Below are 23,206 nucleotides of genomic sequence, written 5' to 3' on the forward strand. Positions count from 1 at the left end.
CGCTGTAAAGAAACCTCATTAGACAAAATGACTTCTAATCTAAATGCAATCATCTTTAAATAGTAATCAATTGGATCCCTAAACTGTTTGTCATTTGCACTTTATCAAAGGCCCACTTAAGATAAGATTCTGCAGCTAATGGCTTTTGATGGTGACAAATTGACTTTCAATACTCGCCAAATCATGCAGGAAACTCTTGTCCTTTGGTGTGTGGAGCATGTTTGCTTTGCTACAAAATGTGTTTACAATTTTTTTTTTTTTTTGTAGCCATAATCAGTCATTTCTTTTCTATGCACACCTTTCTGCTAGTGGAATTTATTGCAGCCTTTTAGAAAAGGCCTAAATGATGAAAAGAGTGAACTGAAAATAAACAGTAATTATGTTTGGAACAATAATACATTTCCCTTCCTGAAAGCTTTAGTGTTTTCATATCCGTCATGCCTTTAATTGGGTTTTTAGCAAAACTAATGAAATATTTTGCTCCAGATTTGTGCTGTTTATCAGCAGCGTAAACCCTTAATCTGAAAATCAGCTGTAAAAAGTGGAGCAATTGGCGTCTTCATATAAGGATTAATGAAAATGAAAGCTTTTCATTTAACGTGCATTTACCAGTTTGATTTTTTTGTGAGCGTTGGCTCGGCCTGCATGGGAGCAGATTTATATAAATATATAAAGCTGAAACGGAATAAAGGGGGAAGATCCGGGCTGAGCTGTGATCAGACAGGCAGAAAGGAAACCACATCAGGTACACAATCAGGACCCCTCCCTCTTGCGTTTCTTCAAACCTCCCTGATAATGAGGAAACTTTTCATGTGGCTGTAAACTCTGTTGTGTTTGAAGTGGCAAACAGAAGATATGTTTTGTTTATCCATCTTAAGTTAAAAGATCTGATAGCAAGAGGTCAACTTGAACTAGATTTATTTAAAGACTTGATTTCCCTCCTCCCTCCGCCTCCTATGGAGCCACTTTTGGAGAATAACAGTAAATATTTTGGGAGGTAAAGTACACATCCTACAGTATTCTTTACACATGAGGGCTTTTTATGCAAACTGGGATTATCCTCATCAAGCCTCTCTATAATTTGTTGTGCTTTTCTCCCAGAGTTAGTGGAGTGTGAGCAGAATAAAGTGTTTGCTGCTATCATGAAGATCCCTGCACCTCTGGGGGCTCCTATATTTCAGAGTGATGGCTTGAGCACTTTAGAGTGAACTGTGTGCGATCTCTCCTGGTAAGGAAAAATGTCCCCATGGGCTTGTTGTTGCTACTGCTGCTGTCTGCCTTCTATATTTGCATGATATTTTTCTATTCAGTCTTATCATCAGTGTGCTGTGAGGTGGGAGTGCTGGCTCCGTCTCAGAGGCTGGACCCGGGCTTTATCGGCAGGTAATTCTCCCACTCTCACTAACTCATCTTGAATTATTTAAGTGTTATTTCCAGCAGCCTGGCTGAGGTAAAAGAGAGGGGGAACACAGTGTAGATTGTTTTTGTGTATTTTTATTTTATTTTATCAGATCTTTATTTAATTACTAAATTAAAAAAAAAAAAAAACGTTTTCTCACTTTGCATAAAAATGAGGTGTTTAGTGAAATAGATACAACAAATCTTCAGGTTTTGATCAGTAAAACATGCTGCTCACATTAATGCAGGCTCCGCTACAGGCCTTGGAAATCCTGCAACACATGTAATTATAAAAAAGTTGGCCATGATTTAGGAGCAAAACAGTAAGTGGGGGTATTTATTTTCAATGTCAAAAAATCTAAAACAATAAATAATTTGCATAAAAAATTAGAGATTAATAATCAAGTAAAAAAATAGGCCTTTATAAGTATTCCAGGGAAGCAGTGGGTGGGGGGAGGAAGCATGTCTGAAGGTGTTTTTTTTACATCTGCAACTGTCTATAATAAGATAAGAACTTTTGCACCGTGACTTGTTCAAATAATTAACCCCATTTCTTGAATCGTTTGTCGTGCGGAGTGACTGAATAACGTTATCGAGGTGACGTGCCGCTGTTGAGAGATGCTGCTCCTCAGCTCGGTTTGAGGCTGCAGCTTTGTCTCTCAGCTGGTCGTCCTGGCGCGCGGATCATCGTCACCTTGTCAGGTGTCTTTACTTGAGACAAAAAGGAGTGAACCCTCAGTGAGGTGCTTTAAAAACACAAGTTTAATCCCTGTTAACAGAAATATTTCAACATCCTCAGGCTCACGTGCAGGTATGAAAAAGACTTTTAAAAAAAACCCGCATGACTTTGGGATATGTTTACGTCATCACTCAACTTTCATCCAGTGTTCAATTAACAGACAAATTATTTATTGAGGAGGGATCATTTTCCACTTATTTTTTGAATAATAAAAACAGGTGTAATAAAAAAACATTATTTACTGTGAAAACTGTCTTGGATAAGGCTAAACCGTTAAAAACACAACAACAGCACAATTAATTGAATTTGACATCCTTTTATATCCTAATTTAAACGCTCGACCTTCACCCTAATTCGTCATTTATAATATTGTTCGATTCCTCCCTTTTCTATTTCTTTTTTTTATGTACACATATAATTACGTACAACGGTAGAAGGTGAGAGAACAAACCACTTAAACCTACAATTTACTCAACAAGTCCCGCAGATAAGTGTAATTGCTTAGTTGAATATTCGACAACCTAATTTCAGTTGTCGACTCGCTGCCCTTGGGAAAGTCCTTTGAAGTGAAAGTGAGTTGGGGGGATTTCAGGAAAGTAATTAATTTCACCGCGCACGATTAGAAACACTTGAGACCTCCTCGGTAGTCTGTGTATTTACGGACAAATGCAACAATATCAGAAAATTAAAGAAGACGTTCTTTTACCTTTCTTGTCGGCTGTTACACATTACTTTTCAATAGCAGTGACACCCATAGGGAGAGGGGGCAGGCTGGATAGACACCAAGGGTTTAAAGGGAGTGGGTGAGACGGCATATTCAAGCTGGTTTGATTGTAAATGAAGCAAATGAAGAATAGAGGAAGAGACGATTAGCCGTGTAATGATACATCGTTTGAATGAGGGAGTGTGCTGCTTTCGATTGACACAAGTTGAGAATGAACTTCTACAGTGTGCTCCTGTCTGCTGCAGCTTTCACCAAGCCTTACTGTGTGTTAGTAAGAGGCTCCACTCGCAGGTATTTCAGGTGTATCCTTTGCAAGAGTAAAGAGATCATTTCTTCAATTGAGCTAAACAATCAGGGGGGTGACACGCTGCTTATTAGAATAAATAAGCTTTAAATCAGAATATGAAGCTAATGAGGCCTAACAACACCGAGGTCACCGCTCTGATATATAAGGGAAAAAAACATCACAGTATAAATAAAGACTTATAATACGAGCTGCGTTTCCTCTTCAAACAGGGTGGGATTTTTTTTTTTTTCAAACATCGCTCAGCAGTCGTCTGCGCTCTGTGGTGGTTGCAACCGCGCATGCGCACGCGGCACTTTCACTACCTGCCACACAAGCCTGTATTTCACATGGGGCAAGCGGGAGTTATCATCCACTTGCGTGAATGCTACTGCTGAGTGGTGGTTGACAGTCTCAGGCGACAAGAGGAAAACAAGACAGCGTTTTTTCTTCCCTCTTCCTCCTCCTCCTCTTCTTTGCTAAAGGCGTATCACTGATGGATGCCACCATGGAGCAGAAAACATAAAGTTGAGCACTCGTAAGGACGCTGCCACTTGTACTTTACAGAAGATATCAACGGTGGGATGAAGAATTAAAGTCTCAAGTGAGTAACGAAAGCATGGCTTCAGTACATGTGAATCTGTTATTTATGTAACTGTTATTTGAGAGTTTTAAATGAGCATTGTGTGGATTTTGTTCTGATTTAAGGTTGTTTTTTCCGTATTTATTATTTTTCCATAGAGAGTTTGTGCCGACATGTCTAAACCAATGGATCACGTTAAACGCCCGATGAACGCCTTCATGGTCTGGTCCAGAGCCCAGCGCAGAAAAATGGCTCAGGAGAACCCCAAAATGCACAACTCCGAGATCAGCAAAAGACTAGGAGCGGAGTGGAAACTTCTCACAGAGTCTGAGAAGAGGCCATTCATCGACGAAGCTAAACGACTTCGCGCAATGCACATGAAGGAACACCCAGACTATAAATACAGACCGAGGCGGAAGCCCAAGACTCTCATGAAGAAAGATAAGTTTTCCTTCCCGGTGCCCTATAACCTGGGGGAGCACGACGCGCTCAAAGTGAGCGGCCTTTCCTCTGGAGTTCTTTCCGAGTCCATGCTTGGGCACCCGGACAAGGCTGCGGCGGCTGCAGCAGCGGCAGCAGCGCGGGTTTTCTTCAACCCGTCAATGTCCACGAACCCATACTCGTTTTTTGATCTGGGATCCAAGATGACCGAGCTTTCCCCGCCTTCGTTTTCGTACGCGTCTCCGTTGGGTTACCCTGGCGCCACGGCTTTCACCACCGGGACTGGCAGTGTAGGTGGCGGGACGCACACCCACACCCACACGCACCCTTCCCCGGGGAATCCAGGCTACATGATTCCTTGTAACTGTACGGGCTGGCCCTCTGCGGGACTCCAGCCGCCCTTAGCATACATCCTGCTGCCCGGGATGGGCAAACCTCAGCTTGAACCGTACCCTGCGTATGCTGCAGCGTTATGATAGGCCCGCTCTGGACTTCTTTAAGAAAACCCAATGTGAAAAGAAACAAAAAAAAAAGCTATTCATGCAAGAGATTTATTATGCATGCACAAACTTGTACATGTGATGAAGTGCTCGTCGTCTCAGATATCACATGTGTATGTATATTGATTACTGCCTTTATCTAAGGTAATGCTTATTTAGAGAACTCTCTAATCTAATATTCCTCAACCATCAGCTCTCAGAGGAAAAGGACTAAAAAGGAGGAAACGTTACCAGTGCAGCTTGCACTATGTGACGACCCTCTTTTTCAAAGGTACACCATTTCATTTTGATCTTTTTGCAAGTTGCACCTGCTCGACTAACCTGTTGGACTGAGGGGGGGGGGGGGGGGGGGGGGCAAACACAACAATCACAGGATCGCCACATCTCCTCAATGGGTTATAATCCACGGATCAAGGAGGATTGTCACAACATTTCTGCCCTCTTCAATGACTTTAAATGTGTACAGATAAAAATGACTCTAGTTTATTTGCCGTTATAGGCTTAGTGTTTGAGATAGGGCCAGCAGACTTAGGCCTATTTCCCTAGAAATCCGGTGTATATTTTGAGTTTTTAAACCGTTTTATAGATGTCTGTAATATTTATTGTTTAGTGGAATCTATGGTGACCCGGACAATTTTAAAAAGGACAAGACTAGTTCTGTGATATTTGCACTTGAAACATAGAGGATGTAATTTATTTTCAAGGTGATTTTCATTTCATGTGCATTGCAACTTCTCGGGTCTTCTCTCCCTTCCTGCAAATAGTAAAAAAAAAAAAAAAAAAAGTTTCAATTTCAATTGCACATTGAAGTTTATTCAAAGATCTTCTCTTGTTGCCTCACCCTCCCACTCGTACCATGTGCAGCAGAAAAAAAACATTTTTAACTAACTCTTATGGAATTTGTATGTTTTGTGTTTTCTTTAACCTCCGTTCTGTACTTCAGCCTATTGCTACTGTTCACTTGTTGAGCCAAAAGGACTACAATAAAGCGTATTCGGATGAAACGGAAGGGAATCGCGGCTGTAGTTCTTGATGAGATGAACAAGATTGCTATCTTTTCTTTTCCTCCTGCAGTCCAGGTGAAGTGTAAGGTATCCTCTAAAGGCCGCTTTTGTCCGCGCTTTGAAAGGCATTACTTTGGTGGGGGTGTGTATGTGGGGGGAATCTAAATCAAGCCATTGTAATCAAGAGCCAAAACCTTATTTATCACAATTCTAATCGTGAATAGGGAGGAAGATAAAACTGTGAGGTAGGCTACTAGGAGCTTTTATGTTCCCATGAAGAAAAATATAAAAGGTCAAGAACAAGCTCGTCTTTGAGACTTTAAAACATCCTAAACTGAGTTTTTACGCTGAGGTATTCATTTAGCCAAAAGCAGCACCTGTCCTAAAAAGGCCAGGTTCTCACGTGCACCTGGGTGCGCGTGCACATAACATTTCACATTTAACGTGTAATGCAGCCCTCCGTTTTTTTAAGCAAACCGGCCCTGTTAGCTTGCACTGAGAGATTAATTCATAAGGATCAGAGCGATTATGCAAAACTAATTTGGACAGTCCAGGGATAATTATCTCCGTCACGGTTAATTAAACCCTTTCAGCACTCTGTTCTCCATTGTGACACCCCGATCACTCCTCTCCACGGAACTTCCTTCTTGGCCCCGAAAATAACGCGCAGAGTGACCTTGTGTTGCATTTACAGTCTGAATAAAAAGCTGTCAAAAACGGGTGGCGTTAACACTTCATTCTCAGCAAATTGAAAACGAAAATTAAGGCACCTGGAATTTATTGCTTCCGTTTAAGGCCACATTTTTGTTTCATTTTTATTATTATAAATGATTTATTTTTATTTTTTTAAACTTTAACAACTCACGGTAAATGAAAAGAAAATCTAAAAGTTCAGGTTAATATTGAAATAATATTGGTAAAGATCACAACACAAGGTCGTCAAGTCAGTTAAAGAAGACCTGCATGACGAGTTCAGTGGCCATTTCTTCCTTTTTCTTTAGTCTTTTTATTAAATTTTCTCTTAAAGAAAATGGGGGAAGAAAGCTGAATGAACTTTTTTCCGCCCTGGGAGCGTTTAGACGGTCGAGGAGGTTTTGTGTGAGAACAAAACGTGGGTTGGGAGGTTTTGTGAGGGTGTTGTTTGTTGAAGTGGAGCTCAGCAAAAGCGGCTGCTCTCCCTCATTGTGATGAAAGCAATCAGTGGTATTTGGAAAACTGTTAGCATTGTGCACTTCTTCTGTGTCCGTTGTGGAGGATTTCTTTTCACAAGCTTTTTTTTTCAGCCGATCCAGCTGGCCGGAGTGAATAGCAGTGCAATGTGTACACGCTTTGTCCCTGCAAGCCCTTCAAGTAGCCCACAGTGAATGGAGTGAGTTGACACTGCATGACAGTGAAACAACATAATAAAAAATACATGAGCGCATGAATAGAAGCAGGCGCATAAATAAATAAAATGGGTGGCCAAAACTGGATAAACTGAATGACAAAACGGTGAAAGGGGAACAAAAAGATATTTAACACGCTAGATTAGCATTAGAATGCAATCTACAAGCCAGAACAATTGATGAATGGATTTACCGGCCAAGAAAGAAATGGACTAAATGCCTTTTGAATAGATGGCCTATGTTTTTTTTTTTCTTTCTAAGACGGGAACTGCATGTGAAAGGTGGACATACATGGATGGAAATAAGTGGGAGAAAGTTTTTCTTCATGAAATGTGTTTTCTTTTTCCTCAACTCTTGGTTCAGAGTTTCATGAAACCCCGGCCAATAAATTAAAATTCATAGATTATAAGACACATTTTTTATTACTTGGAAAATAATTGATCAAACAACATGAATACCTTCACCCAGTCCTTAAAAAAAAAAGGTTTTTGGCTTTTGCATCCAAAGACCAAATGCGTAGTTCATATCAACAGCAACTCTTTTTATTCAAAGAAATGTTCAGAATCTTCTTAATGGTAAATAAGAACAAGTCTTATGAAGGATCTGATCCTGATGTAAAAAGCATCAAAAGGGCAAAAAAAATGTAGACAATTACATCATTTTTAAATTCAATTCAATTAGAATTTAATAAAGATCAAATATAATTGAACATGTTAGTTTTTACTTACGGTAGGTTACTGTAAAAAAGGAACGTTTTGATCATTATGCCCCATACTCCGAGTGTTTCAGATGAATCTAAATGTAGTGTTTACTTCAGATTAAGAGGTCCATCGACAAAAGCAATTTTTCTCTAAATTTCTTGTGTGTTAAATTCAGAACAAACTGGCACTGATGCTTTAAAATGAAGTATTTAAACCTTTAAAATATTTAATAAGTTACAGAATACAGAGCAGGCCTTAAATATGCGTTGAAATGTTTTAAACTGAGTGCAACGACTCGAGTGATTTCTTCATGTTCCTATATATGCTTTTATAGATAAACAATAAAAAGTATCAATTTGCTTTTGTAAGAAATTTGAAATCCAAAGTAAACTAGTCTGAGTATTTACTGTAGCTAAAGGGACAGCGGATACAAAAGGTCTCAACAGCAGATTTAAAGCTGTGTCTGCCTCGTGTTTTCATAAGCCGCCCGCCTGATGCCCTGATATCATTATGTCTTAGTGTTAAACCCTTTATGTGCCTGTAAGACATTTGTAGAAGTGAGATTAGGCAAATTAACATACATATGTATCACCAGTTCAACCATGTTGACCTCAGAGGGATGTACAATGGTTACCTCATCCCTAATTCGCCCCGGGCTGCCCCACCAGCATGTGGATTATCAGCTGGCTTCAATGGCTGGAGATGGATCATTTCAGTATTTTTTTCTGACATGAATAATACATCAATATCAACTCTTTGAGGATATTTTTCCTCTATTTGTTTGCAGGAGTCTGCTTCTCGCTTACCTGGGATGTCGTAGCGTTTGTGTGCAACTCTGAGAGATACACAGCCAGAACCTCAAAGAGTCTGATCACTGACTTCTCCATCTCATTTTAGGCAAATCAAAGTGTGAAAAGTCTCTCCTCGAGCAATCTCCCCATCATCAGGTCGGGTCAAGAATGTCTATGAAGGCTGTGTGCCATATTACCTGTAATCTCCCACTCTATTTCTCACTTCTCTATGCTCCCAGGAGGGAAAAAATGCCCAAAATTATCTTGCATTGCACCTTCTCCGCAACACACCCGACGTGGCAAATCAAAGCCTGACGTGTCACTGTGCCCAAGGTCACCAGGAGAAATGAGAAATGTGTGTGTGTACTGTACAGTCCATCCCTACAAACATGGCACACAGCCTCTGAAGTCTGAACATACCTTTAAGAAGTCCAAGTTTGTCTAATAGTACATAATGCAATAAGTCGATGGACCCCCGCCGGAGTTCATGGGGGGAACGCTTGGATTAGGTTGGGGGCAGATGGGTGGAGGGAGGGAGGGGTGATGGGTTGTGTTGGGGGGGTAGGTGAGTTAATCGTGAGTTTTGCAGGTGGGACGAGTGAACTGGCTTTTAAAAAGGTTCTGCATTCAAGAAAACTAGCAACAAAATCACAGACCTAGCCTTACTTCTGAACACTTCCAGCACCAGTAGAATATTTCTTTGATTTTTTTTTTTAAACCTGATGGTAGCTGATGTAATCATTGATTTTAAATTTTTTACACACGCAAAATTTTGTAAAACGATGCCACACGACAAAGCTTATTTGTCCCTGGCCTTTAAATTACATAAAAAAAAGAGATGGTGGAAAACAAACAACATCACAGACAGAACAATACAACAGAACCCAGTGAAACAGGATGCATTAGATCATACAGGACTGAGCCCTCTTCAAAAACAGTTCCATACTTCGATACAGCCATGTATGCAAAATAATTTGGAATCCAATAGTACAGTCCATACTCTCACTCTTTTGCATTCATTTCAGATGATTAACCCTTGATTGTCTCGGGCCCTTTCATTGGTAAAATTCATTTCCTTAATATTCAAATCTTGCCACTCGATTTATAAGAAATACTCTGATAACATGTTTTAGATTTGGGCTTCAGAGAGTAAACTTACACTTACAGGCAATAAGTCGTTCTCCTAACTGTTAAACATTGTTGTATTATAATGCTTGTGTATGTTGTGTTTATGTTCTTTTTGTGTAGCTCTCACCCTCATATATCATAATTGGTGTGTGTTCATAAACAGATTTGTCCGTCACCTGTTAGGGTCTCTAGAATTGGAGGAATATTACAGATAGGGCAGATGTAAATGAGTTATATAATTTGCATTCTACAGTATATCCCCTCTTGTAAAATCTTAAACATTCACACACTTAACAGTGAGATCAGTGTCATCTAATAATTATAGTTAACATTTTGTACACATCTTTCTCTGTTAATGACAATTTCAGTGAACAAAGAGAAAAGCATTTCTCACATAAACCATGTATCCATAACCGGGATATCACTTTGATACTCTGCTACATATGAAGAAAAGAAAAGAAACATATTTAAAGGAAAACAAATTCTGATTTTCATACACACGTCATAGAGATAAAAGATAGAAGAAGAACAACTAGGACCGCCATCAGAGGGGATTGTGTAATACAGCAGAGATCCTCTGAGTTTGGTAAATCAGCCGTCTCTATCAGAGCTTCTCATTCTTTGGAACTCCATACCGAGTGAAATCAGAGAGTGCTGTAGATTTGCTGAATTTAATTCTAAGATGAAATCATTGCTCAAATCAACCCAATCATGTCCTTATCATCACACAGAAACACATGATGTTTCATGAACTCTGTTTGATAATGTTGTTGTGTATTGATGTGTTGTTTTAAAGATATACTGTATGTTGTGGTATAGCTTTTGTGCAGTGCTCTTAGCCTATTCAGGTTTGAATATCATTTGTGAATTTCACTGTGGATTAATGTAATGCCATTGTTCAGTGGTTGTGTATTGTTGTGTAGATGCTGTTAGTGTTTGTTTTGTCTCCTAGGGACTACAGATGTAAATGAGCTTATAGCTAACTCTGGTACAGCTAATAGGTTGTACACTGTCCCTGTGAAAACAAACAAATAAAGAAAATAAACAGTCGAATTTGGACGTTAAAATGTCAAATTGTAAGTGATATAACTTAAAAATATATATTTAAAATATGATAAAACAATCAAGAACCAGCCATTTGAAGAGTTTCTGAAATAGATTTGAACATCTTTATTCTGTTGTCAAACAAAGATGAACAAGAGGCTGTTGTGTTTCAACAATGTGAGATGTACAAAGTGAGACACAGACTGTCATCAGGCTGTCTGACTCTAAAGCTCCCACTGCTGTCTGAAGGAACTCACTGCACTAATGGCTCCATATTCATGTTGAGCATCACGGGCAGGAGCATTATTTAACAGGCATGTTTAAACACTATAGAGGCAGCTTAATATAAGAACACTACATACAAGCACATTTAACTGAAGGAAAAAAAGGAAGTTCAGATGTTGCGACGTGACACAATTGAATTTTTTGACAAGATTAGACTTCTTCAAAAGATCCTATAGCTGCCAGGTATAGTCTCAGAAATCATTACATTAATATCCTAAAACATGAGGCATAAGATTACTCTATGAATCCATCAATAAATTAGAATAATGTTAGCGAGCAGCCTATAAAAAAAATGCTCTTTAAAATGATGTGACATTTTTGTTCCATTTCCAAATGACCGCTGGCAGAGATTGCCGGCTCTCCTATTAATTCTCAGGTTTTTAAGGAGAAAAATATATCTATCATGAGTCGAAATAATGAAGTTGAAGAGCTGATGCCCCGAGGAGCAGTCACAAAGAATTATATCTTCCTTTAACACAGGACACAGGCAAAAAAAAAAAAAGATAAGTACCTGTCACTTGGCATACTTTCTGCTACATGTGCCTATCAATAAAAGAGATTATTTTTTTCCCCAGTTATTACAACAAAGATCTGCAGGGTGCGAAGATTGCACCTTTAATGAGAAGGAATGATTTCCTGCTGCCTGCACACTCACAGCCACACTTGAAGTGAGTGAGCTGTAATGCCATCAATTTTCTCTCTCTCTCTCACTCGTTTTTTACAAGAACTTATTAAAATGAAATATTGCCAACATTAATTCACAGGGATTATTTATTACATTTAAACAGGATTATGGGTTGCAAATCTTGATTCAGGATTCACATGCTGTATTGTGATATTGTGGTTTAGCAGTCAAATTTTGCAGTCTTGTTGTAATTAACAGTTGCAAAATAGATCTTTGTAAAATGATACGTCTCTCGGCAGCTAATGGAAAATGTGTGATGAGATTTGTCTTTATCAGTGCAGAATCACTGGTCCGAATTGCAAGAGATGATTTTTTTTTTTTTGTAGCTGCTGTTGAATTCTAGGGTTGACACTGATCTTGTGTTTGCAGCTGTCAGATTTTTTTTCCCACACACCTTTGCAGCCATGCCATAACGCACTGGAACAAGCATAAAGATGCCATAGTGATGACGACATAAAGAATGTGAGTGTTCGTACTTTGATGACAGCAAAGCAATAATCCGTATGGACACCTTATCATATTCAGCAGAAAATCCAACACGTGCAAAAACACATCTTTAATCTCTAAAACATGGCCGCCTCGTGAAACATGCCATTAGTTATACTGATGAAGGAGCATGACTTCATACCTTAATTGGGAGGCAATGTGAAGGCCCTCAGAACAAATCTATTATGAATGGTCCTACCACACATCACACACAGAGGTCCTTCAGACACCCTGCATACTCTTCAGCCGCATCATCACGCTGTGCCAAGTCTCATTGTGTTGTGGAACATTTCTCCATGTTCTTTGTTATTGCAGAAAGGGTTACTTTGAAGGTAAATGGCTTTTGAACATTGTATTTATACCTGCTTTGTTTGCTTGTGTGTGCAGGAAGAAAAGGCTTCTATAAAAGGATGTGAAACAGGGGAACGCAATCAAAAGTCTGGCCTTCACTCGCACTGTGCTGCTAACAAAAATGTGGCAAGGCTAGGAGATGCTGAAGTACCTGCAGACAGACAGACATCTGTCTCTATCGCTTTTGAGCCACTCAGAGGTCCTACTCTTCAAAATGTTCTTCTTTATTATTTCACATGAACGATACATGCTTTTATTCAGCTTCTGCAACAAAACTATCTGTGTTTGCAACCACTTCGATTAAAACGATGGTTTAGATGGAGCCTGTAGCATTGAACTGCTGCTGTGTATGACAGAGCCACGGACGAGTCTGGAACTTTCAGCATTTTTAATCATGTTTGTGCAAAAAAAAATAAAAAATGGGTCAAGTGGAACAGTGCCCTTTGACAGGCCTTTTCAAACTCAAAATGAAACCTGGGAATAGCAGCGATATTTTTCTACTACTCAAAGAGATGGCACCCATACAAACTCTTACAGGAGACACAAATGAACTTGAATGTCTAAAAGCAAACCTCTACACTTTGATATTAGTGCAGACAGGTGTAAAAATATACATCGCTAACACACAGCAATAATAAGAGATTTATGTATGTAGGGCGCTAAAGAAACACCGAGCCGCTGCCTGGTGCTGTCAGGTTCACTTTCCTGTTGCGTCATTCACCATGCCAGTACTCAGTGGAGCCAAATATGGCAGAATCCTGGATTTCTTGTACCACGTGCGACATGATCTCTTGTCAGACGAACAGATGTCTGAGCAGAGCGTTTCTATGTGTGTGTAAGAAATGAGTAAACAAGTTGAAATATTTCCTCCCTAATTTGATGCACAATGTATCTTGACAGCCAATTCAATTCATGCAGATTCAGGATCCAGTGTCACATGTCAGGGCCTTTTAGCTTGGAAACACAAGTTAGCTTAATAGCAGGCGGCTAATAACTCTTTGCGGCTAATCATCGATTGTGTTTGTGCTGTAATATTATCGCCTTATTCTGACCCTATCTAACCTTCTACCTGTACAGTGAATACACTCCGAGGTGATAAAAGACCAGCGGTGAATGGAGTGTGTGTAATGTTGCAGCCAGCAGCGATTACAGAGGTAACATGAACACTTGGAAGAGACACTGAGACAGGGCTTTTTGTGCCGCCTAAATTGCTGGACGGCTTCAGGGCTGACATTTAAAACATAACATCACCAAACAAAAACACATTAAAAGAGAAAAGCTGAGCAGGGGGGCTTTAAGCTAAAAAAACCTGAAATTCAAGTTTTGGCTAGGAGACTGACCCAAATTTCCTGCCCCTTCTTCTTCTTCTTAACATGCTTCTGCAAGCCTGCGCCCTGGGGTGACGTATCCCTTACACAGGGATTGCCAGTGCATTTACATAGCATGGTTAATGAGAGATCAACACCAGGAAAGCGCCTTGAATATAAAGCTTTCTTGTAAAAATAATGAGCGAGCGATTGATCCATACTCAAACAAGCCGGTTTGCTGAGTTAATACCAAAGGCAGATTATAGCCGGTGCCAAAAGTGCCCTGGCGTGCGACGCCTTTTGCTTAAAGGGTCCCCAAACTTGTCATCACATTAGCACATGGTCAAGGAGTACATCCTACCTCTCTCATAATCTGCTTTCCTGCACAATTAGCCTTCTATAATAAGGCAGTGCCTGACAGCCGGCAGGGAGAAAAGAGGAAAATCAGTGAGTTTCACAGAGGACGGATGGATCGTTCACTGCCGCTGATATATGGACTCTCTGAGGTGATTCTCTCTCCAACTCATCACCTACTGCTGGTCTCAAAGTTATGACAACATGGAGGCTTGCTCCTCTTTATTGTGCCAAGCATCTATTGCACTTTGATGAAGCCAGACAAAGAAGGGTGAGGGTGGAGAGAGGGAGGGAGGGAGGAGGAGAGAGAGCACCCACGGCCAGGGTTGATGTGTTTTCAGCTTGGAAAATCTGAGGGAATCAGATGTTGGAGAGGGTAGAATGGCAGAGGGAAGGCAAGTTTTTTGAATAAAATAATAGATAATTTCATTCTGACAAAGGCGAGGAAACTATGGGCAAGAGAACAAAATAGCAGGAAGGGATGGAGAAGGGAAGGGGTTTGAAAAGAATAAGAAGAATTCAGTGCTGCTTCTTGCAAGGGAAAAGAAAAAAAAACATTGATGACACCCGGTTCCATTCTTCCGCTCTCCCCTTTCTCTGCTCCTCGCCTCGCAGCACGGCGGGCTAAGCTGGGAGCTGTAATGTCATTAAATTGCAAATGCTTTTTTTTCATTTCCGACACACACTGTTTACTTATCTGGCAAAAACATATGTTGGAAGGAATCCGTTAAATTCTGCCCATTGCCTTGGGTGAAAGTGCAATAGAAACGGGCCCACTGAGCTCCTTCTGTCGTCTCCTTTTAGCACTTTGCCTTATCTACAAGGCTGCTTAGCAGCAAACTGGCGAGTTCAATGAAAAATGAAGATACAGTGCAAGATTAGGGAAGAACAGTGAGGGGAGAAATGCTTGGAGAGAGGGTCATCCCATTGCAAATGATTTCACTCCTCTCCATCTGCATAAATGACTATTTTTAAGGCATCTCCAGCGTCTGTATATTTTTCTCACTCTGCCACACATTTAATTTCACGCCCCGTGTTCTGAATATGCTTAAATGCATATCTCTGATGCACCTTTAAGCCAGAGGAAAGAGGATGATGGGGGGGTGGGGGGTGGGGAGGGTACGAAAGCAAAATTAAAGATAAAATGGTGTGATTTGCACTACAAGTCTATTACTTTATGGCATTTACATATAGTTTACCTCTGCAATTCCAAGATTTTTTTCTACCACCTTCCTATCAGTATTTGGGCTTGTATAAATATGTATAAATCTTTGTTGAGAAAAATAGAATTCCTAGCACTGCACTGGAAAGTTTGAAGGGTGCACTTTTCTTGCTTGAACTTCTTCTTGCTCCCCTGAGACTGTCAGCATATCTGTTGGGGGTGTTCTCTCTCCCCACGCTTTGCCCCAACAAAGGCGCAGGCTTCAAGCACTTTGTGTCCCATGATCCCCCAGATACTCCTCCCCTCGGTTGAGCAAGCGGGGAGCGGGATCTCGGGTCAGTGCTTGGCCATGGCTTATGAGGAAAGGCCCGGAAAAAAGCCTGACGCAAGTGAGAGGCGTCATCCTTGTCAAACAAGTGGGTGAAAAACCCAGCACAGCCTCAAAGTGTGGCATGAAGATTTCTGTGGATAATGATATGCAGACGACACACTGGTCTCTCTGGGTGACAAAGTGACAGCATATATGTGCTATCAGGTGGATTGTGTTGTTCTACGGTGGCAAGGAAGTTTGAGCTGGATGTGGAAAGCCCGCCCCAAACACGCAGAGAAGAAGAAGGCTGTGAATTGGCTTGGGAATGAAAAGCAGAGAGAGAGTAACAGAGAGAGAGAGAGAGGCTATTCAGAGCACGATTCCTTTCCTTCATTGTCTGCCCCGCAAAGATTTGAATACGCTCACTCAAAGCAGACGGGAAAAATGCTTCAGACCCTCGCATTGTTGCCTTTCTCTCTCCTCTTTTCTATTTGCAATTAAATGCATTTCAAATGGAACAACTGTACAGAGAGCATTTCTGATAAGAAGGAATTCCATTGCCTTTAACCTCCTTTGTAAGGGCTCTGCAATTTCCGAGCACTCTTATTATGAGAATTGCACAATCAAAACATATCGCTGAATAGAAAATGCCATACAACTTAAGTATTGCTTCATTGAAAATTAAATTGCATTTAAAAATCATTTTTAGTCCTGTGTGTTCCTCATTTCTTAAGCCAATCTTTAGTGTTTGTGTTTTGCCGCTTTGTGTGGAACACTGTGTCTTGACAGGGCCCTTGTGTCCTGAGCAGTATCACACACACTGGTCCTAAGCATGGGATGAGATCAGTCAATTAGAATTAATGTCATCTGGTCATTTGGAGCTAAACACCCTCCGTGTGTATTGTGTTTGCTTTGTGTGCAAAGCATCAACTGCAAAACCAATCTCATCCTCCAGACATGAATTTTTGAAGGATTTGAACGCTGTAAATAACTCCAAACCCTCTCTTACGAGGTTTACCCCTGGAGCACTTTGTAACTTATCAGGGCTGCCTTGTGCCTCCTCTAATGCCTGCATTATGCTCAAATGTAAATCGGTAAGCTGCCAGAGAGGTGGGCGGGAATCACTGAAGAAAGAATCACTGAAGGGTCTAGCCAATATTCTGATTGGGGCATAGCAAAATAAACAGTATAGTTTTGTTTTTTAAGGAGCCGATGAACAAAATATATCACACTGCTCTGTTATATTCGCAAACAAGTGCTCTTTAGTGTCACACACTTCTAGAGATTTAAGCTGGAGTGATAAAAACTGACACTTCCGCCTTAAATTATTCTAATATTTGACAAAGTTTCGAGCGTTTTTTTTATTAATTTCTCCAAATGCCAATGTTATTAAAAGAAACTCTAATATATTCTGAGTGAATGACGCCCAGGGGTCTGTTTTGTAGTTCTAATTTCCATCTCTAATGGTACAAGAGACTGATTAGTAATTAGGACAGGCTCATTTAAATGCATGTAATGAGCGTTATAGGTTTCCCATATACTTTGCACTTCATAGCGATGGAGATGGATAGCATCTTCATCAATTTGAACGCATGTTGACCTTTAATGGCAATTAATCTACAACACTGTTCTTCATGCTGCTCGTCCTTGAATCGGCATTATGGCGTAATGAGGATATCGCGGGAAATCTCCCAAATAATTGACCTCAAGCATGTTTTGCAGCATAACTATTAATCTTATTTTCCAGTGGATAATTTGATCAGTTTGCTGGAGAAATGGGTTATACAGAGTACAAACTAGTGCAGAGGAATATGTGGCCCCTAGATATTAATTTGGAGATGGATAGGAGTCTTAAAGAGGATTAACACTCTATGCAGGCTAGTCATTTCATACGGCTGCATACCACCCAGCCCGCTGTATATTCTGTCAGTCACTGCTCGGCATGGTTGAAATTTGAAATGGTGACAGTTAAAGTACAAAGATGTCCAATCCTAGACTATTTCATGGCATATTTTGTGGCACATCCTGAAGGAAATGCAAACTGTTAGGGCCAGTTATTCCAGTGAACCAGGGTCTCCCAGAAACAGCAACACTGCCCCCCTGCTATTGTCTACAGATACTGCATGTAACCCTCTGACTGAACAGCATCACTCTGTCTCCAACACTCGGGTAGACTGTCAGAGGAGAAGCCTACTAACACATCAACTTCACTGTATTTATTCATAGCTCCGACTTTTAAGACCTGCTCTTTGACATGTTGGTTTCTTGTCCTTCCTTTAAAAAAGAGAGGGCTATATGTTAGAATATCTACATCATGCCCCCCCGATATATTTAAAAATATCTACTGAAACATCACAAAAGAGGCTCATATATGTGTTTTAATTAAACATAAACAAAAAGGCATCCTAAAACAATATTCCAACAGCTATAATGAAAATAATGAGAACATTTTAAAGGTGAAAACATGACCTGTGCTTGATTTTTTTTTAAAGGCTATAATGATTATTGGGAGTTTTTTTTTTTTTTAAGTCATGGTGAATATTTTTTCCTCTTAGCAATAACACTTACTGTTTCAGTTAGGTTCAAAGCAAAACATTTCCTTTTTAAGTTTTCAGTTTATACGCATTTTCAAAATAAAATATAAGAAAATGTGCTTGATGAAAAATAAAACATTGAGAAGAAAAGCAACAGCCTAGTGTGGGTTCTCTAGGGCGCCTCTTTTCACACATCGTTTATTACATAACACTTTCACTACTTACAATATACTATTGTTAAAACAAAAAAGATTTGAATTGGTAGCTTTTCACCAGTTTCTAGAACACTCAGCTCTGCAAATGTAACTGAAGTGCCCACAATTAAAATTTCAAAAGGTCTCCTATTATTTAGCCAACACGTATTCCTTTAAAATGTATGCAGAGTGGGCTAAATGTAACATTCACAAAGCTGTCACACAAATGGTTGCAGTTCTCCATCCTCATGGTAACAGGTATTTTCATTTCACAAATGAATCTTCTCCTTGTGTGATTCTCTTTGAAACACTGTTAACAGAATGGTTTCTTTTGTTTCGCCTTAAAGATGCATTATTGGCTAATATGCACATGTTGAAGAGGACCTCCATATAAAACCATATAAATAGATTCAAGGAGTTTACTAAGTGATATGCAAATCAAAACATGTTCTTTTTTAATAATCAATACTTCTTGTTTGTGCCTCAAACTCTCCTCAGTTTGAAACAGAAATAAGTTGTCACATAATATCCAAACATGACAAATTGTTTTTAGTCATGAAGCCCTGAACTTCTTTTAATGTAAATATTATCCTTCACACACTCATGTCTTCTACACCATTAAACGTAGCAGCTTGTTCCTACGTAGCTCTCTGGCACCATCCTGTGTTTCAGTCACAATAATGGATTCTGGTTTGTTACACATTTTAGAGTTGAGTTAGTTTAGTATTGTTTTTATAGAATTTGATAAAGAACATACATTCTACATTTTATTCAGATAATCTTTCATTTCATTGATAGGTATTCAACACATATCTAGATATAGACATATAGATGGTAAACCGTTTAGCACTCAAAAACCAATGTTTTTATTTTATGAAGTTAATAAACACTTTTTTTGGTTTTGGAGTGTATGTGAGGTGATTTACTATTATTCAGTACTCTTTTTTTTGTGTTTTGAAAAATAAAGCACTACTAGAAGGTAGTTGCTACACAATAGTGTCTTTTTTAAGCTTAATTGATCCAAATCACTAAAACTTTATTTAAACCACTGTAATTAATAATTTCAGTATTTTTATGTCTTTATGCAACTGCGCAATATGTGTTGAAATTACTCATTGTTTGTATTTGATCTATCCCTTGTTTTCCCGAAAGTTTTGTGCCAGACGATTATGTTGGTATGAATGTTTTTTTCGATTTGTTAACCTCTGATTTTATGATCTTTATGGTCTTTGATTTGTTGTATCTTTGTATACCGCAAAGAAATAGATTCAGTTTTTTTTTTTTTTTACCCGCAAAGCATCACATTTCCCTGCACATGAGAAGCTGTGACTGGTTCAGACAATCAAGTCTTTGGTGATTTTATTTCAATCAAAAACACCTTGGGCTGAATTTTTACTCTTCTATTTCCACACTTACTGACGTGTTTACTGAAATTTATGAGAAATAATTTCTGTAGAGATACATTCCATTCGACTCTTTCCTGGAATTCTGCTCACTAATCCTCTCGAGTGCAGTGAACCACACAGGGTCGATTGTGTAAAAGACTCAGCGGTCACACATGAGCTCTCTCGGGGGGCCGTGTTTATGTCTGTTCCATGTTCAAGACTCTTATTTCCGTCTGATACTTCACTCTTTCAAGTTGTTAAGGTCTTGGACACTGAGTTGAAGACACCTGTTAATTTTATTGTTTTACAATTAAAAAACAGGGAGATAGATAATAAAAAAAAAAAACATTCTTTATATGATATTGAGTTTAGATACAGACCCTGGGACTTCATATCTTTGCAAAGATTTAAAATATCTGAAAGGTAACCATATGGAAAATGGAATCTGATTTTTTTTCAATAATCTAATGGAATAAAGGATGTACGCATAACACCTGACTGTGGAAATACTTTAGGCCATTCATTTTGACATTATTTGAGTATTACTGCAAAGAACGCTTTTATCTAAGAGAATTAAAGATTCCTGGATTTTTGGGTAGAATAGAAGTTGCGTGAAAAAAATTAGAGAAATCAACATTTTTTACATGTTACTTGCTATAAAAGTAGTGTAGCTTCAGTCCAAGCCTGCCCTTAACTCTTAATACTACATGTACTTACACTGTCAGCAGTCACATGCTGAGCCACAGGAATGCATCAGGAGTGCAGGTCAAAGAGAAAAATGTAACCATCAGGAGTTTCTCCCAACAATGCTTCTTTGATTGGTGTGAAGCTTCTGATTCTTAACAAGGCCACTTAAAGAAATCTTTCTCTGAATCACGTTGTCTATGTGATCAAAATCAACCATAAGACCATCTTTGATGACTTCTGATATAAAAAAAAAAACAGAGCAAGTGATTCACTTCGTTTCAGTCACAAGTGCAATCTCATGGCTGCCCAAGTGCAGTTTGGATAAGGTTTCAAATCAAGTTTGACTATATTTTAAAAATGCATTCATAAAAAAACGTGTGCAATTTTTTTCAAATCCAGGTTAATTAGTTCCTGGAATATATTTGAATTGTACCTTAATACATTTACAACACAAGAACAATTATGTGAGGTTCTACGAAACAAAACAACTGCATAGGCCTACAAACAGAAAAGTAACAACAATAGGCTACAATCAAAATCACAACTAAAAGAATACATGTATGTGATTTTCTCCAGCTGTGAGCTTAAATGACTAGTGCTGTCTAGAGAGAGTTAAGTATGGTAAAGCAAATGTATTTTCTGTTATGGAAAGAGCAATATATATCTACAGCTAGCTAGTTAGCTAGCTTAAGTATTAGACCATCAGTAAGCTAAAGCCTGCTAGCTTTAGCTAACATTAGCCCAAACCACACAGCATCTGGCAGGAGAAGCTTACTTTCAGCTAACGAGGCTCACTTTCTATTTTGTTAATGCTCAGTCCCACACTCCTCTTTTTCATCCTCCTTCTCATTATCTTCCATCTTTGGTATAAAGATGCTCCTCATAGCTTTAGCAATTAGCACAATTGTTGCTGGAATTAGCAATCGTGTACTCTCTTGTTCTTTTTTTGTTGTTGCAGAAATTAAAGTAAACCTGTTTATAATTAGCTAATTAGCCTTAGCATCTTAGAACAACAAGTTGTGGCCTATTTCCTAGTTTAATTCCAAATTTGTAGTTGCTATAACACTAGCCAGCTTAATGAATGCAAACTAATGGTCTCCAACACAGGCTACCAGATTTGAAATGTCAACCAATCAAATGAAGGTGATTGATCCCCACATTATTGTTGAATGATTACAGTTGGCACATGAAGTTCAATCATTCATCAAATAAAATCTGTTCATAGTCCATCTGGCACATATGATTCATTACACCATCACTCGTTAAAAAAAGGAGGGATATTCTGCAGGCCACTAGGAAGTTTTAGTTTGTAAGGCTCAGGAAACGCTGAGGACCATGTCAGTGTTCAGTTGTTTAAGTCGCTTAAACATAAATCACGTAATCTTTACATTATTGTTAACCATCTCTAAAGGAAAAAGTGAGTACCATGTCTGCATAATCTGCCCTCAAATTTCCATCATGCATGCACTGTAATCCTGATCCAAGAGCAAAGCTCTTTGAAAAAACAGTGGTGGCCTGTTGGGCTTTGGCGCACATTTCATTTTCTCTTGTATTTCTACAAATTAAGTTTTACCCACTTGACTTAGTTTTCAAATCGTTACACTATGTATACAGCAGTGTTACATTAAAAATCAAAGCCCTCAAATAAAAACTGTACTGAATGTAAAGAACACAAAGCTAATCAGCAACTTTATATTGTAAAATGGAATTATTATCTATGATATTTTGTAATAGTTTAAATAATGGCTCATCAGTTGCTGTTATAAATTGTGCTAGATTGTATTTAAGAACAGTAATCCATGGGTTCTTAACCTATTTGGGTTCCCTCCAGAGGGTCACTGGATAAATCTGGGGCATTAGGAGATGATTCATGCAGGGGGAAGGAAGGAAAGGCTCAGTTCTGCATGACAGATTTACTTGTATTGCTTTATTTTTGGTAAATAAAATACTTTTACCTCTTCAAACAAAATGTCAGAAAATTTCTATTTGTTGGAACTTTTTAAAACTCTTTTTCTGTTACACAACCATTTGGGCCACAATTAGATGCTGTCTTTTTTTTTTAACAAATATAATATATTCTTGACATTGTATATTTGTTTTTAAATTCATTTTTCATTTTTTTCATCTCAGTCTGTAAAGTTACCATGGCTGCCTGATTGGTGGAGTTGAAATGAATAATGTGTCTCAGAAGAATAATGTAGCATTTAATGGATATCCTTAAGAACAAGTACTTGACAATTCTACTTAAATACAGCACTAAAGTACTTTGTAATTTCACCCTCTGAAAACCACTATTAAAATATCAGTATGGCTCTGTTAAACTTTTAACACCTAAAAATCTTTACAGTTACTTTTCTGTCAGTTCACATGAGCTGACAAAGGGTGTCAACTGAGACCTCGGTGGAAGGTTTGATAACAATGAGAGTAGACCCTCATCAATGGCAAAAAGATCTGAACTCTAATTTCTGCCTGGATTAAAGTGATTAGTCCCTCATGAAGATTATACCACAGTTTACAGTCGGGTCATTCGGGAATTTAACTGAATTTACGTCAATTCTTTCCATCACAATGACTGAGAAATCAAATCAACAGATAGCTATGAGACAATGCTTCTATCTTGATTTTTGTCAGATTGTTTGCTGTCAGAATCATCTTTAGCTTTTTTTCCATACATAAAAACCGAATATATATTATATTTGACCAGATATGCTGGCAGTACAAATGTCCTTTCTAAGACAAATTTGA

The 23,206-nt window shown here is 38.8% G+C and overlaps 2 protein-coding genes across 2 annotated transcripts in view; both read left to right on the plus strand.

Moving 5' to 3' along the window:
• LOC132987467 (ATP-binding cassette sub-family C member 4-like) overlaps positions 1 to 3,715 on the plus strand; it is a 63,760-nt gene extending 60,045 nt beyond the window's left edge. The window contains exon 31 of the mRNA XM_061054557.1: positions 3,630 to 3,715. Coding sequence (XP_060910540.1) covers positions 3,630 to 3,641 — 12 coding nt within the window. The 3' untranslated portion in view covers positions 3,642 to 3,715. The remainder of the gene's footprint in view (positions 1 to 3,629) is intronic.
• Positions 3,716 to 3,900: 185 nt separating this feature from the next.
• On the plus strand, positions 3,901 to 5,677 carry sox21b (SRY-box transcription factor 21b). The gene has a single exon (XM_061054558.1). The coding sequence runs from the start codon at positions 3,901 to 3,903 to the stop codon at positions 4,642 to 4,644; it is 744 nt and encodes a 247-aa protein (XP_060910541.1). The 3' UTR covers positions 4,645 to 5,677.
• Positions 5,678 to 23,206: the final 17,529 nt, after the last annotated feature.

The sequence above is a fragment of the Labrus mixtus genome, chromosome 13, assembly GCF_963584025.1.
Source record: "Labrus mixtus chromosome 13, fLabMix1.1, whole genome shotgun sequence".
In the NCBI taxonomy this organism is placed as follows: domain Eukaryota; kingdom Metazoa; phylum Chordata; class Actinopteri; order Labriformes; family Labridae; genus Labrus; species Labrus mixtus.

Coding starts and splice junctions, on each gene's coding strand:
- sox21b (XM_061054558.1), top strand. CDS start 3,901: ATGTCTAAACCAATGGATCACGTTAAACGCCCGATGAACGCCTTCATG.